Here is a 15,236-nt window from a genome sequence, read left to right as displayed (position 1 = left end):
ACACACAGACACATTCTCTCTGTCTCCTGTTGTGATGGACTGTTGGGAATTGATGTTGTATTTCCACCACACACACACACACACACACGCACACACACACACACATTCTCTCTTTCTCCTGTTGTGATGGACTGCTGGGAATTGTGTTGTATTTCCTCCACACACACACACACACACACACACACACACACACACACACACACACACGTCTGGTTTGCTATCCTTGTGGGGACTCTCCATAGGCGTAATGGTTTTTCTACTGTACAGACCGTATATTCTATTGTCCTACACCAACCCTACACCTAAACCTACCCCTTACAGGAAACTACAGGCATTTTTAGATTTACAAAAAACTTCATTCTGTGTGATTTATTAGCTTGTTTACCCTTGGAGACCTCAATTTAGGCCCCCACCGTGACACGAGTCCCCATGAGTCTGTGTGTATTCAGGTTTAAGTCCCCACCTGAATAGAAAAACAGGTACACACACACACACACACACACACATTCTCTCTTTTTCCTATTGTGGTGGACTGCTGGGAATTGATGTTGTATTTCCTCCACACACACACACACACAGAGAGAGAGAGAGAAAGCACTGGGTCATGGGAAAGGTCAGGAAGAAAGACATAGAATTTTAACTTATTTTAAATAATTATTAAATCAATCACTTGACCGGCCTCTCTCTCTCTCTCTGTGTGCGTGTGTGTGAGAGAGAGGAAGAGAAACAGACTAAACACACTCATGAACTGGTATGTAAAGCCAGAAGACTAGGAATCATCAGCTGATGTTTTGTTGATTTTTATTTAATGTATGAAGTCAGTTCATCACATTCACTATCAACATCATCCACTAACAAACACATCTTCAAGACTGCATTTATTGGTTTAGCGTTTCAAATCTTACAAAAATGTCTATAGAAACAGAGCCATGTTTGTTCCACTTTCTTTTTATTTACTGTTTCATAATTTGTTCTCATCTGTTGAAGATTCACGGTAAACATTATTAATGCTTTGGCAATACATTGTAAGATTTGTCATGTCAATAAAGCACATTTGAAATGAAATGAGAGAGAGTTTAGCACCTTCTGTTTTCGTGAACACAAAACAAAACAAAACACCGAATATTTTCTGAATTATATTTGAGAAGAGAAAGGAGGAAATGGGCATTCAAACATGATACAACCAGAATAACAGCTGATCTGTTCTCCAGAAACCAGATGACGTCAGTGACTCTCATTCATTAGCCAGACAGAACCGCACTACCTCTGAGCACAAAACAAAATATAATGAATATGTTAAGTGATTCTCATTTTTGGACTGCACACACTCAAAAAAATGATCCGGTCTAAATTTATATTTTATGTAATTCAATTGCATAACAATTTTCCATTCATTTAGATTACATAGTTTTAACATAAAAAAATCAATAAACTTAATGTGAGTCATATGCATCAGTCATACGTCAATGAAATAGGTACGTTTTATGTAATAATTCACAGCAAAGTCCCCACACTGCTCAGTGTTCATGTGTTTCCACACTACAGAGTGTTCAAGTAGAATTGAAGCAGTGCTGGAGTTAAGGAGATAATTATGTGATGATTGATCATTAATGATGAACACCTGCTGTTATCAAGAAGAATCACCGAAGGAAAGAGAAACACTAGAACTACAACTGACTTCAGCCACAGCTGAAGATGAAATCAACTGAAAAAAAAGAAGACATTAAATCTCTCAAGATCTGATTAAACAGCTTCACAAACAGCATCAGATCGACTTTATTTCTGTCAGACTTCTAGAGAAGCTCTTATTGAGAATTAACAGAGGTTTAGATGCTTTATTGTTTTGTTTGAAATCACCATCAAAGAGACCAGTGTTTCCTTTTGTTGGGCTCTTGACCCTTGACATTTTGGTGTTAATATTACACTGGTTGCTTTAATTGTGTGATCATTTAAAACACACTTAGCTTAACCAGCGAAGCCAAGTGAAAAAGAGTTGTGGGTAGATGATCCACTGACCTCATTTCAAGTCCAATTTCTGATTATATAGACATTATACTGTTTTAGATTTCTTCATAGCTTCATATCTTGCAGTATTGTAAATATCAGATAATTTGACTAATGTACAAATCACCTTGTGCACATAAAGTTTTCATCTGTATCAATACAAAGACCACAGACATCAAGAATCAGTGTATGAATCTCAACAATGGTGACAGTCAAGAAAATATTCAGATAAAACTCTGAACATCACAAAACAAGCTACTAAAAGTCACAACTATAACAGCATACGTAAAATAAAATAGTAAGAATAAAAGAAAATAATCAGACAATTCAGCTGCGTTGTTTATTCATGCTGCAAAGCATGCTGGGATACATGGGAGAGTCTTGTACTATGCTAGTACCCAGCATGCATTGCAACATGAAGCATTTTGTTGACTGTCACCATTGTTTTCATTTCATTTTTCATTCATTTCAGGTTTATTTAACAGGGACAATACACACTAATAATACATAAATGAATGTACAGTGCGCCAAAATTAGCCAAAGGGCTATTTTACATCTGCTGTCCCTGGACAGATCTTATTATGTCACACCTAAAAAATACAAAATAAAAAAAATAGTACATACAGGTTAATAACAATAAAATACAACAACAGAGGTTTCACCCAACTAAACACAAAGACAAGGTAGCAGCCAGAATTCATGTCAAATGTAATGTTGACAGCCCTGACAACCTATTACCCACTTCCTTAAGTTTAATTTAAATGAGGCGTAAGTTTTAAAATTCATAATGTGAATTGGAATGAGGTTCCATTCACGGGCAGCCCTGACTGAACAGTGCAGTTCAAGCTGCTGATCTGCTATCAAACTTGGCACTGAAAGCGATCTTTCACAAAAATTAAGACCCCACCTCCTTTTGAGCCCACTCTATCTTTTCTATGCACCTTATAACCAGGAACATGTAAAGCTGACGATGGTGAATTTTCATTAAGCCAAGTCTCCGTTAGGCACAAGAAATCTTAGATTTTAGATTTAAAACTTCTTATATTTAAATGCCCTCCTAAAATACCCCTAGGCTTTAGTTTGGGATCCCAAATTATTCTTGAGTGATTGACAGTCTGGAATATATTCAGTTTCCTGTTTTTAGTAATTGCAACATTTAGAATTTTTGAATGTCTGCATATTTTTTGATTAGTTATTGCAGGTATTATAGCCTTATGGTTTACAGTGCACGCCGTCTGATCGAATGACGACTTAGCTGAATTTGTTGATAGTTCCACTGTTGATCCAGCAACGCAACCGCTGGGCACAGTGTCCGCTGGAATCCCCTCCGCGGCCAGAGCCGCGACACATCGCTGATCTCGCCGCCGGTCCGCTGGTGCGAAGGCGGCTCCCCCCAAGTGTGCCCCCGGCAAATCAACCGGCGTTCCCACGAGAAAGGCCGCAGGAACTTGAACAGGCAACCCGCATCCAGCGGCGCCCACGGAGCATAGACGGCGAACAAGGTTAGTTTGTTGAATCTGTTCAAGCGATGATTTGTTACAAAAGAGAGTGCGTACCTGTGAAACAGCAGTGTTGCGTTTTATGTCGGCAGTATTTGCTTCCCCTCGTGGGCCAGGACACGGATGAATATCTCCAGATAATAGTAAGCAAATTGTTATTAGCAAAGCATTGCTTTGTTGTATCTTGGTTGAAGGCTTGTGTTTCTTTTTTGGATGGTATTGTGGATACATGAACGTTACTGCCAGCACGTGTTTCCCATAGCCGAAGTTTGTTGTAGCTTGGGTTGTTTGTTTAATGTTTGTTCGGTCAATATCAATCCTCTCCGAATGGAATACTTTTTCCACCGGTTTTACTGATATGTTAATATTAATATCAGCGGGCTTTAGTACATTTAAAATCACTCCATAAAATAAAAGCGCCACTGCCACACCTGTCCTGCCTGTACCTGACATGACTCAATCCCCAATTTGTTGAGATTCATACGCTGATTCTTGATGTCTGTGATCTTTGAATTGTTACAGATGAAAACTTTTTGTGCACAAAGTGATTTGTAAATTATTTAAATTATCTGATTTTACAGGACCATTAGATCTGAAGCTATATAAAAAATCTAAAGCAGTACTACATTCTGAACATTCTGGACTTGAAATGAGATCGGTGGATCATTTGCCCACAGCTTTTTTTTTTTTTTTTTTTCTTAGCTTTGCTGGCTAAGCTAAGTGTGTTTTATATAAACACACAGTTAAAACAATCAGTGTAATATTAACACCAACATGTCAAAGGTCAAGAGCCCAGAGCCCAACAAAAGGAAACACTGGTCTCTTTGATGGTGATTTCAAACAAAACAATAAAGTGATAAAGTTCTTGTGTTTGTCTTTCCTTCGGTGATTCTTCTTGATAACAGCAGCTGTTCCTATGGAATTAGATTTGTGCCAAATAAAATGAATGTAATTTTTCAAGAAACGTATGAAAATATAAATTGAAACTGAATAAAATGTCTTTGAAACTAAAAAATAAATAAATTACAGGCAAAATCTTTGACCACGTTTTTAATATACTGCATGTTTTACAACTGTTTTCTCATCTTTCATTCGCTGATCTGTACTTACAAATGCATTTCCAGAGTTTTCATTTACGCTTCTGAAGTTTTCGTTCGCCATTCTGGCACAAATCTCTCGTGGGGGCGGGGCTAACAGCGGTGTGTTCTTCTCATTGGCTACTGAGTTTTTGATTGACAGCTTCTTGACCTGGAAGCGTCTGTTAGCGGCTTCCTATTTCATTTTAATGATATAAAGTTAGGAGTTTCGGTTTTGAATTAAATCTGTATTTATCTGTTGCTACTACTCTGTCAACATAAGCTTTTAGGAGCACGAGAAAACGCGTGAGAAAAAGAAGGTCATATTGAGGTTTAATTATTAAAGTACTGTAATACTGGAAATATTGTATAATGTCCAGTGTTCTCTTATTATATTTGTTTATTGCTCTTGATTCTTTTGCATTGTAGGGTCTAATTAGGTTGAGCTGTTACATTTGAAATATAATACTATCCTGTTATATATTCAGACGTCAATAAAGTCTCACTCCAACCAGGCAATCAAGCTTATTTTATTACATATTCCACACAAAGAATGTTTTTGCTGCCTATTGTTTTTATCATGCTGATCATTTTGTTTAGTTATTTTATTTAGTTAACATCATCATCTAACATTTAAAATTGGAAATACATTTTTAACAATCATCAACTCTTTCAAGTGTGACTTTTATAAACCAGTTGAATGAATGTAAATGAAAATATGAATTCAAATAAATTGACATTCTTTATTGTCACTATAGCATATACACAAGTATCAAAGTGAAAGTCTTGGATGCAATTATGTTGTGACAGGAAAGACCAGAATCCACAAAACACTAACTGCATAGTATACATAATGCACAGTATTATTATAATTTACATTACCACACAAAATGCACAAGAACATAACATACAGAATGTTTTCATGTTTTAAACACTGCAATGATCCTTTCAACAGTTCCTGTTACAGTATAAGTTACAAAACAGTGAATGAGTATGTAATGTACTGGAGTGCAATATCAGTCTTTACGGGGATAGTCCACGCCAAAAAAAGAAAATTCTCTCATTTACTCACCTTCATGCTATTCCAGATGTATATAACTTTCTTTCTTGACACAAAGATTTTTAAGAAAATAATCCATCTCTGAGAATCCACATCACACAAGTGAACTGTAACCCATGCACATACTACAGTTGAGTGGAAGCGATTATTAATAGTCAAAAGTTTGTATTATTAGTGTTTTTCTTATCTGTTGTTTCACTTCAAAAGATACTAATTTAACCACTAAGGTCAGATGGATTACTGTCACTGTCGCTATGTGTGGTTTTTAAAGCATCTTTAGGACTCACAGAGATTAATTATTTGCCTAAAAATCTTAACTTGTGTCCAGTAGAAAGAAAGTACAGTAATATGCATTTGGGACAGCATGAGGGTGAGTAAAATTTAAAAAAAAAAAATTTGTTTTTATTTTTGAACTATCCCCTTAACAATCGTATGCTGTTGGTATGCCAATCCAAGATCAGCATAGACTAATAAGAATAAAGTGCAATCTCTTGTGTACAGTGTTTGTTTTATCTAGAGCTCCAAAGAAATACAAATATTTGCATAATATCAGGTGTCTGAAGATCAAGATCCCAGTCATTCATAAGACTCTTGTCTGATGAGGGCAATGAATCTCTGGTACTATCACTGCATCCTCTGGTTCAGCATCAGAAGTTTATGGAAAAGTTGCTCCGCTCCCTGGAAATTGAGAAAGGACATATATCAAAGTCTAACAATACAAACTGCTTTGAACTCCCATGGCACATTTCAAACTTAAAATATTTCAAACAAATAAATACACAATATAATTATTTAATAAATATTAGTATTAACTTGGTACTAAAATACCTCAAAATTACGTTCCATTAATCATCTGTAATACCGCTGTGTAACCATTAGATGGCTCTGTATAGGCCTATATAATCATGACTGTATACCCTAGTTGCTGGAAACTGTTTTCAGTCATAATTATTTGCATGTATTAGGTTTTGCATTTGGATATATATTTAGGCATTATTTCTCAAAGTTTGTTTGTTATTCCCCCCGAAATGTTCATCTGAAATGACAATTTTTTCATTATTATTACAGTCAAATCTGGACACAGAAAAAGCATGGTAAAACGGCTTACCTTGCTAAAGTTGACAGCGCAGTGATTGACAGCGCGCTTGTAAAATAGCATTGGTTATTGTCAGATACAGTAAATTTAGTACTGTCCACTCTATGTGCTGGGGAAAATATGAACTAATCGACGCAAATATGATCTAATTGAAGACTGTAACTGTGTGTAGATAACCAGGTCCTGTGATTGGACTAAATCAAGACAACTTACCGTGAGTGTCCTGATAACAACGATGATTGATGATCATGATGATTATATCATTCATCTGTGCTATTCCTAAGAAATCATCTCATCAATGTAGTGTAGCAGCAAAAAATACTGATAAAATAATAATAAAAATCTTTATATATCATTACAATGAAATAGGAAGCCGCTAACAGACGCTCACATCCACACAGGCGCAACAATACTGACGCCTTCACTTCCAGGTCAAGAAGCTGTCTATCAAAAACTCAGTAGCCAATGAGAACACACCGCTGTTAGCCCGCCCCACGAGAGATTTGTGCCAGAATGGCGACGAAAACTTCAGAAGCGTAAATGAAATCTTCAGAATCGTAGCGAAAACTTCAGAAGCGTAAATGAAAACTCTGGAAGTGCATTTGTAAGTACAGATCAGCGAATGAAAGATGAGAAAACAGTTGCAAAACATGCAGTATATTAAAAACGAGGTCAAAGATTTTGCCTGTAATTTATTTATTTTTTAGTTTCAAAGACATTTTATTCAGTTTCAATTTATATTTTCATACGTTTCTTGAAAAATTACATTCATTTTATTTGGCACAAATCTAATTCCATACTGTTCATCATTAATGATCAATCATCACATAATTATCTTCTTAACTCAACACTGCTTCAATTCTACTTGAACACTCTGTAGTGTGGAAACACTTGAACACTGAGCAGTGTGGGGACTTTGCTGTGAATTATTACATAAATCTTACCTGTTTCATTCACGTATGACTGATGGATATGAATCACATTAAGTTTATTGGTTTGTTTATGTTAAAACTATGTAATCTAAATGGATGGAAAATTGGTATGCAATTGAATTACACAAAATGTAAATTTAGACCGAATCATTTTTTGGAGTGCATTAGCAGCTTCAGCAGTGCAACTCGTAATGCAAACATGCACTAAATACTGTTTGCCATAATTGTTGCTATAATTACTGTAACCCTCGTGGCATATTTGCAGCTGTAGCCGCCTGAATGATTGAAGCCCTGTGCGTTTCTGCCACAAACATCTGGATCTGGACTCTCATTGATGTCTGTGAGAGGAAGAGGATTGTCAGTGATGTTAATGTCATTTTAAAATAATCTACTTTATAGGAAGATGCTGGAGCATATTTTGTAGTGTGGCCACATTAATGTGTATGTAAATGAATATGTAAATAAACGTATCTAATATTGAGATCAGTGTTATTAGCAGCAGCAGGACACAATGCTCACCTGTACAGGTGTTGTTCTCATGTCTGTGAAACCCTGGAGAACAGATGCAGAAGAAACTGCCAGGTGTGTTAGTGCAACTGCTGTGAACTCCACACACTGAGGACAAACACTCATCCACATCTGCAGCCGACACACACACACACACACACACACACAGACGCAGAAGAGTGTTTTATTTTTGAACTATCCCTTAACAATCGTATGCTGTTGGTATGCCAATCCAAGATCAGCATAGACTAATAAGAATAAAGTGCAATCTCTTGTGTACAGTGTTTGTTTTATCTAGAGCTCCAAAGAAATACAAATATTTGCATAATATCAGGTGTCTGAAGATCAAGATCCCAGTCATTCATAAGACTCTTGTCTGATGAGGGCAATGAATCTCTGGTACTATCACTGCATCCTCTGGTTCAGCATCAGAAGTTTATGGAAAAGTTGCTCCGCTCCCTGGAAATTGAGAAAGGACATATATCAAAGTCTAACAATACAAACTGCTTTGAACTCCCATGGCACATTTCAAACTTAAAATATTTCAAACAAATAAATACACAATATAATTATTTAATAAATATTAGTATTAACTTGGTACTAAAATACCTCAAAATTACGTTCCATTAATCATCTGTAATACCGCTGTGTAACCATTAGATGGCTCTGTATAGGCCTATATAATCATGACTGTATACCCTAGTTGCTGGAAACTGTTTTCAGTCATAATTATTTGCATGTATTAGGTTTTGCATTTGGATATATATTTAGGCATTATTTCTCAAAGTTTGTTTGTTATTCCCCCCGAAATGTTCATCTGAAATGACAATTTTTTCATTATTATTACAGTCAAATCTGGACACAGAAAAAGCATGGTAAAACGGCTTACCTTGCTAAAGTTGACAGCGCAGTGATTGACAGCGCTTGTAAAATAGCATTGGTTATTGTCAGATACAGTAAATTTAGTACTGTCCACTCTATGTGCTGGGGAAAATATGAACTAATCGACGCAAATATGATCTAATTGAAGACTGTAACTGTGTGTAGATAACCAGGTCCTGTGATTGGACTAAATCAAGACAACTTACCGTGAGTGTCCTGATAACAACGATGATTGATGATCATGATGATTATATCATTCATCTGTGCTATTCCTAAGAAATCATCTCATCAATGTAGTGTAGCAGCAAAAAATACTGATAAAATAATAATAAAAATCTTTATATATCATTACAATGAAATAGGAAGCCGCTAACAGACGCTCACATCCACACAGGCGCAACAATACTGACGCCTTCACTTCCAGGTCAAGAAGCTGTCTATCAAAAACTCAGTAGCCAATGAGAACACACCGCTGTTAGCCCGCCCCACGAGAGATTTGTGCCAGAATGGCGACGAAAACTTCAAGCGTAAATGAAATCTTCAGAATCGTAGCGAAAACTTCAGAAGCGTAAATGAAAACTCTGGAAGTGCATTTGTAAGTACAGATCAGCGAATGAAAGATGAGAAAACAGTTGCAAAACATGCAGTATATTAAAAACGAGGTCAAAGATTTTGCCTGTAATTTATTTATTTTTTAGTTTCAAAGACATTTTATTCAGTTTCAATTTATATTTTCATACGTTTCTTGAAAAATTACATTCATTTTATTTGGCACAAATCTAATTCCATACTGTTCATCATTAATGATCAATCATCACATAATTATCTTCTTAACTCAACACTGCTTCAATTCTACTTGAACACTCTGTAGTGTGGAAACACTTGAACACTGAGCAGTGTGGGGACTTTGCTGTGAATTATTACATAAATCTTACCTGTTTCATTCACGTATGACTGATGGATATGAATCACATTAAGTTTATTGGTTTGTTTATGTTAAAACTATGTAATCTAAATGGATGGAAAATTGGTATGCAATTGAATTACACAAAATGTAAATTTAGACCGAATCATTTTTTGGAGTGCATTAGCAGCTTCAGCAGTGCAACTCGTAATGCAAACATGCACTAAATACTGTTTGCCATAATTGTTGCTATAATTACTGTAACCCTCGTGGCATATTTGCAGCTGTAGCCGCCTGAATGATTGAAGCCCTGTGCGTTTCTGCCACAAACATCTGGATCTGGACTCTCATTGATGTCTGTGAGAGGAAGAGGATTGTCAGTGATGTTAATGTCATTTTAAAATAATCTACTTTATAGGAAGATGCTGGAGCATATTTTGTAGTGTGGCCACATTAATGTGTATGTAAATGAATATGTAAATAAACGTATCTAATATTGAGATCAGTGTTATTAGCAGCAGCAGGACACAATGCTCACCTGTACAGGTGTTGTTCTCATGTCTGTGAAACCCTGGAGAACAGATGCAGAAGAAACTGCCAGGTGTGTTAGTGCAACTGCTGTGAACTCCACACACTGAGGACAAACACTCATCCACATCTGCAGCCGACACACACACACACACACACACACAGACGCAGAAGAGTGTTTCATTTAGACATGAACACAGGTTCACACATTAAGTATAGTGAGATGATCCCGTCATAGATCAAGTGATTTTCCAACATCAATTTTGCTTCTGGCTCTGAATACCATTACTAAGCATATTACAATCATACTAATCACTGGATGTGTATGTGTCACAATGCAACTCAAATTGAACCATTCTAATGTGATAAATAAACCAGAAGTGATATCAACCTTTCTGTCAGACATTTTTACACATTATGCAAATGCAGATGAAATATTTTCATTTCTTAATTTTCTTCTTTTTTTTCTGATAAATGAATGGAAATTGTATGTAACGAAGTCCTATTGAAGTGCTCTATTAAATTATATGCTAAAAATGCTAAATGTTTTACATGGACTTCAGAAAAGAAATTGCAAAAAAAAAAAACCCCAATATCTAAAATGAAGGACATAAAATTTCTCTGTTTTTGTCTGTTGTCTAATAATGAATATATTTAATAATATTTTGTCCTAGCTATTTTTATTAATGGATTTCAACACCATAGTATTTAATAGACACTGATTGTAATTATGTTCTGTGGTTTGATAAACAGCTAAACGAAGAGTGAAGCTGCTCACCGTCACATCCTGAGTCTGTTCTCGAGGGCCGGTATCCCTTTCGACAGATGCACTTGTTCACACACACCATATCACCTGTGCATTCACGTGTTTTCTCAACACACTCATTGATATCTGTTGGGGGAAGCAGTGGATATTAATTATAGTATTTAAATCATATTAGTGGACTCTTTTATCCCCATAATTCTTTCTCGTACCCTCACACTGTCCCTGTTCTGCTGTGAAGTTGGCTGTTGCTGACCGAAATCCTTCATTACAGGTGCAGTAGTAACTTCCAGGTGTATTTACACACTGAGCGTGATCACCGCACTGATTCGATGTTGAACACTCATCCTCATCTGTAAGAGAGACCATCAGAAAGGAAACATCATTACAACGTTAGAAGAGAACTACAGATACACAAATTCCCTATTTTGAGTGACACACAGACCTTTAACTGTGTGTTATGACAAAAACATATTGTATTAAAACACATAAGGAGCTCATTACCAACACAAATCTTGTTTTTTATTTTGAATCCAACGCCACATTGACGAGATTCACTAGACTGCAGGAACAGACCTGATGAAGAAACAAATATAAATAAAACAAGATCTGTATAATTATCTGTCTTCGTGTATACATCCATAAAATAAATCTCCAACACTTTGATAAAGTTGAAATCATATCAGACTTTAAAGAACAAATAAATTTGTGCTTTTTTATTATTATTATTAGACACACATTTAAATTAAAATAGTCATTGTGTTAAACAGTTTCATTTGGTACATTTCTGGATATCAAAACAATTCATCATATGCCAATAATTATACACAGCCAGCTATAAGTATTAATTACAATTCATTCTACACTGTAAAACCCGGCAAGTTAGAGTAACTCAAACCGTTTGAGTAAACCAATTCCTTTGGCTTAAACCATGTAAATTTTAAAACTTGCAGTTAAGTAATTAAGTGATTAATTAAGTGCTGATTGAGCATTAGTGATGAACACCTGCTGTTAACAAACAGAATCACTGAAGAAAAGAGAAACATAAGAACAACAGCTGACTTCAGACACAGCCTTAGACGAAATCAACTGAAATAAAATACATTAAATCTCTCAAAATCTGATTAAACAACCCCACAAACATTCTATGAAGGGAAGGGAAAAAATACAACCGGAACTAATGCCACTGATAAGTGTAAAAGATCCTTGGAAGGCAGTTGTAAAAGACAGTTGTAAGGCTTGGAAGTTTATCCTTCGCTTCACCCACAATCATTTGCACACTTTCCAGTTCACAGAAGACACTGAAAATGAATCAGCACTGAGCTCTGCCAAGTGTATTATGAAAGTTCATTTTGAGAATCAGCTTGCATCTGTTGTACACTGCAGTGCATTGTGGGATTGAATGAGCGCACTCAATAACGTCCTCTAAGTTTTCATACACCACAACAAACGTCAGTCCCATCAAATAGCGTTCTATATAAGGGTATATGGATGAGTGATTCACTAAAAAGAACTTACTCAGAGTCATTTCTAAGTGAATCGGACTGTACTTGTCGTGTGCGGTAAGCGAGCACAACTCAACAGAAATATCGTTAATGTGAAGATTCACCACACACGCACTTGAAGACTGTGAAGCATCTACTCACCCAAAAGAAGAAGTGTCCACTTCAGCTGTGTGTTAGGAAACATCGTAACTGCTGTGAGATTCCTGTCTATTTACGCTTTAGTTTTTGATATATGAAATTCCAGAAGAAATCTGTATTTTAGGAAGACTCTTTCTTGTCCTCTGTTGTCTTTCAGTCTTTAGGTTTACTGGCATCTGATAGACTTGAATAAGTGCAAAAAAGCTCTAATATTGTCACATCCTGAGATGCAGGATGTTTCGTTACTTCCGATGTGACAAGTCAAAGTGAGAAAATGAGCACACCTAAACATTCATGTTAGTTATATGACACTATATCACAGTCACATCAGGTGACTGATCTCTTTTATTGCCTTACTTGTCAACTAGCAACGACACATCAAATATCATCACAAGCCACTCGTCAGAATGTTTCACTATATTACGAGGACATTCCCAGCAAACAGGAAACATTCTCAAAACGCTCTCTGAAAGCTGTGAACAAACCTTCTTCCAGTAAAATTCATAGAATGTTCGTTCAAATGTCTCTGCTCTTTAATAATGTTCTAAAAAAGTAATTTTTTTTTGTTACTATTTGTTCAGAGAACATTCAGAAGTAACATTTGTAGAACTTAATGGGTACACTAGTAACACATTCTTAGAACATATTTTTATCATGGGAAAAACCTGGAAGAAGGACATAATTTCAGTTTAATAAGGTGAAGGGTCTTTTCTCTTCCCTGACTTCACTTACGCTGCATATATTTTCAAGCAGAGAATCATGGGTCAGCTGAGGCTTGTGCTGATGAGGTTTAAAGTTCTTAACGACGTCAGTGTAAACTGCCAAGACAGCAAGTGTCTAATTTTGTTGTACTTTCTGAAGAACTTTAGATAAACTGGCATCACACATCACGTAATCTGATTGACAGAACCATTCAACACCACAAACAGAGCAAGTTCTCTTCCCGTCTGCACTGCACTTGCATAACAAGAAGTCATATTTATAAAAGGATTCTTCTGTATTGAGTCAAAATCTAAAAACCTCAACAAAACATTCTTCACTTCCACTGCAAAGCCTTTTTAGGCAGAAAACACAGAAGAACAACATTCAACCTAATTACAGGTAATGGCGGAATTAAAGTGAAATTTCCGTTCGCTCAGACTCTTCTATTATAGGTGAAGTAAATGCTCTTGAGCCATTCCGATGTGAACCTGAAACATTCAGCTCTTAAATAGATCAGCGTCTGTGTTTCGCTTCTGTTTCACTCATACGAGTGTGCTCAGCATCTCTGCGCATGTGACGCTTTCCCAGCGAGCAGAGAACCTTCTCAGAACATTCTCTCAAAGTTACCAACAAATGTTTCTCCTTTAACTTGAATAGAATGTTTGAAGTCATTTGGTTTTAAAAATGTTCTCAAAACAGCATTTTATGTTTGTTTTTTTCTGAAACGTTTTAGCTAGATGTTTTTTTTTAAATGTTACTACTTGTTTTTTTTTTTAGAATGTCCAGAGAACTTTCAAATGTAACGTTTGTTTGCAAAATGATACGAGCGAAACATTCTTAGAATTTTCAGCTCATCTGGGTCCTCTAGCGACTGATGACGTTACTCTTCACATAAACACACACACAGACAAAAATACATACATAATACCATATGATTTGTGGTTTGGAAAGACTACAGTTTGTGTCACACAGGATTTTCTGTCTATTAAAGTCGCTGTGGTTTTGTATACTTCAGTTTATATGTTGTCTGTTTACATAACAGTTTGTTCCTGTTGCAGCTCTTTTGGTCTCATGTGTGTGAGTTCTTTAAAAAGCGTAGGAATGACTCTCTGATGCATCAAAGTGCCACCTTCACTTCCTCTCTTTTTTGTTGGTTTGAGCGGAAACAGTAACCATAGTAACGCACAGTTGATTAATCATGTGACATTGCTAGAGAGAATTGCAGCATCAGTGTGTGACAGATTTGGTTACAAAGAGTTGCTCAGCAACATGTAACAATTATAAACAGAAGTGTTTTTTGGCTCATTAAATATTCATGAGCTTCATAGAGTCACTGTAACATTCCTGCTGTTTGAGATCCTGATTAAAACAGATGGGACAGTTATTAAAGCCGCTCCCAGGTGATTTGTAATGGCTCTTGTGTTTATTATGTGATTATCAGTTTGTTCCAGGTGGATACTGAAGTCACTCCACCTGTTCCTTTAGGAAACGCTCCCAAATCACACTATCGGTCACTTCCTGCTCAGACACCGTGAGAAATACCTCTCGTGCCCTCCAACATGAACATGGGCCACTATTTTGTTTTTGTTTTTCAAACAATTTTGGGTCAATAAGATTTTTTTTTTTTTTGCTATTACATT

General features: G+C 36.1%; 2 protein-coding genes and 1 long non-coding RNA gene across 5 annotated transcripts in view; 1 reads left to right on the top strand and 2 right to left on the bottom strand.

Annotated features, from left to right (window-relative positions):
• The first annotated feature begins 2,853 nt into the window (after positions 1–2,853).
• The window catches only part of LOC131542850 (zinc finger protein ZFP2-like), a 44,661-nt gene continuing 32,278 nt past the window's right edge, over positions 2,854–15,236 (top strand). Inside the window, exon 1 of one of the 3 annotated variants that reach the window (XM_058779896.1) lies at positions 2,854–3,506. The gene's annotated coding sequence lies outside the window, so the exon portion shown is untranslated. The remainder of the gene's footprint in view (positions 3,507–15,236) is intronic. The other 2 variants (XM_058779901.1, XM_058779909.1) reach the window with 2 other exon arrangements.
• LOC131543144 (uncharacterized) lies at positions 7,408–8,307 on the bottom strand. The gene is made up of 2 exons (XR_009271853.1): positions 8,187–8,307; positions 7,408–8,005 (listed from the first exon to the last, which is right to left on the bottom strand). It is a non-coding gene; the product is annotated as an uncharacterized LOC131543144 (long non-coding RNA).
• Positions 9,720–13,250, bottom strand: LOC131543055 (adhesion G protein-coupled receptor E1-like). The gene is made up of 6 exons (XM_058780272.1): positions 12,898–13,250; positions 11,756–11,827; positions 11,464–11,604; positions 11,267–11,380; positions 10,499–10,618; positions 9,720–10,317 (listed from the first exon to the last, which is right to left on the bottom strand). Exons 1-6 carry the CDS (start codon positions 12,938–12,940, stop codon positions 10,184–10,186), a joined length of 624 nt encoding a protein of 207 aa, XP_058636255.1. The 5' UTR covers positions 12,941–13,250; the 3' UTR covers positions 9,720–10,183.

The sequence above is a fragment of the Onychostoma macrolepis genome, chromosome 01 (genome assembly GCF_012432095.1).
Source record: "Onychostoma macrolepis isolate SWU-2019 chromosome 01, ASM1243209v1, whole genome shotgun sequence".
In the NCBI taxonomy this organism is placed as follows: domain Eukaryota; kingdom Metazoa; phylum Chordata; class Actinopteri; order Cypriniformes; family Cyprinidae; genus Onychostoma; species Onychostoma macrolepis.
The sequence above is the reverse complement of the archived record's forward strand: the minus strand, read 5'-3'. Positions and strand labels throughout refer to the sequence as shown.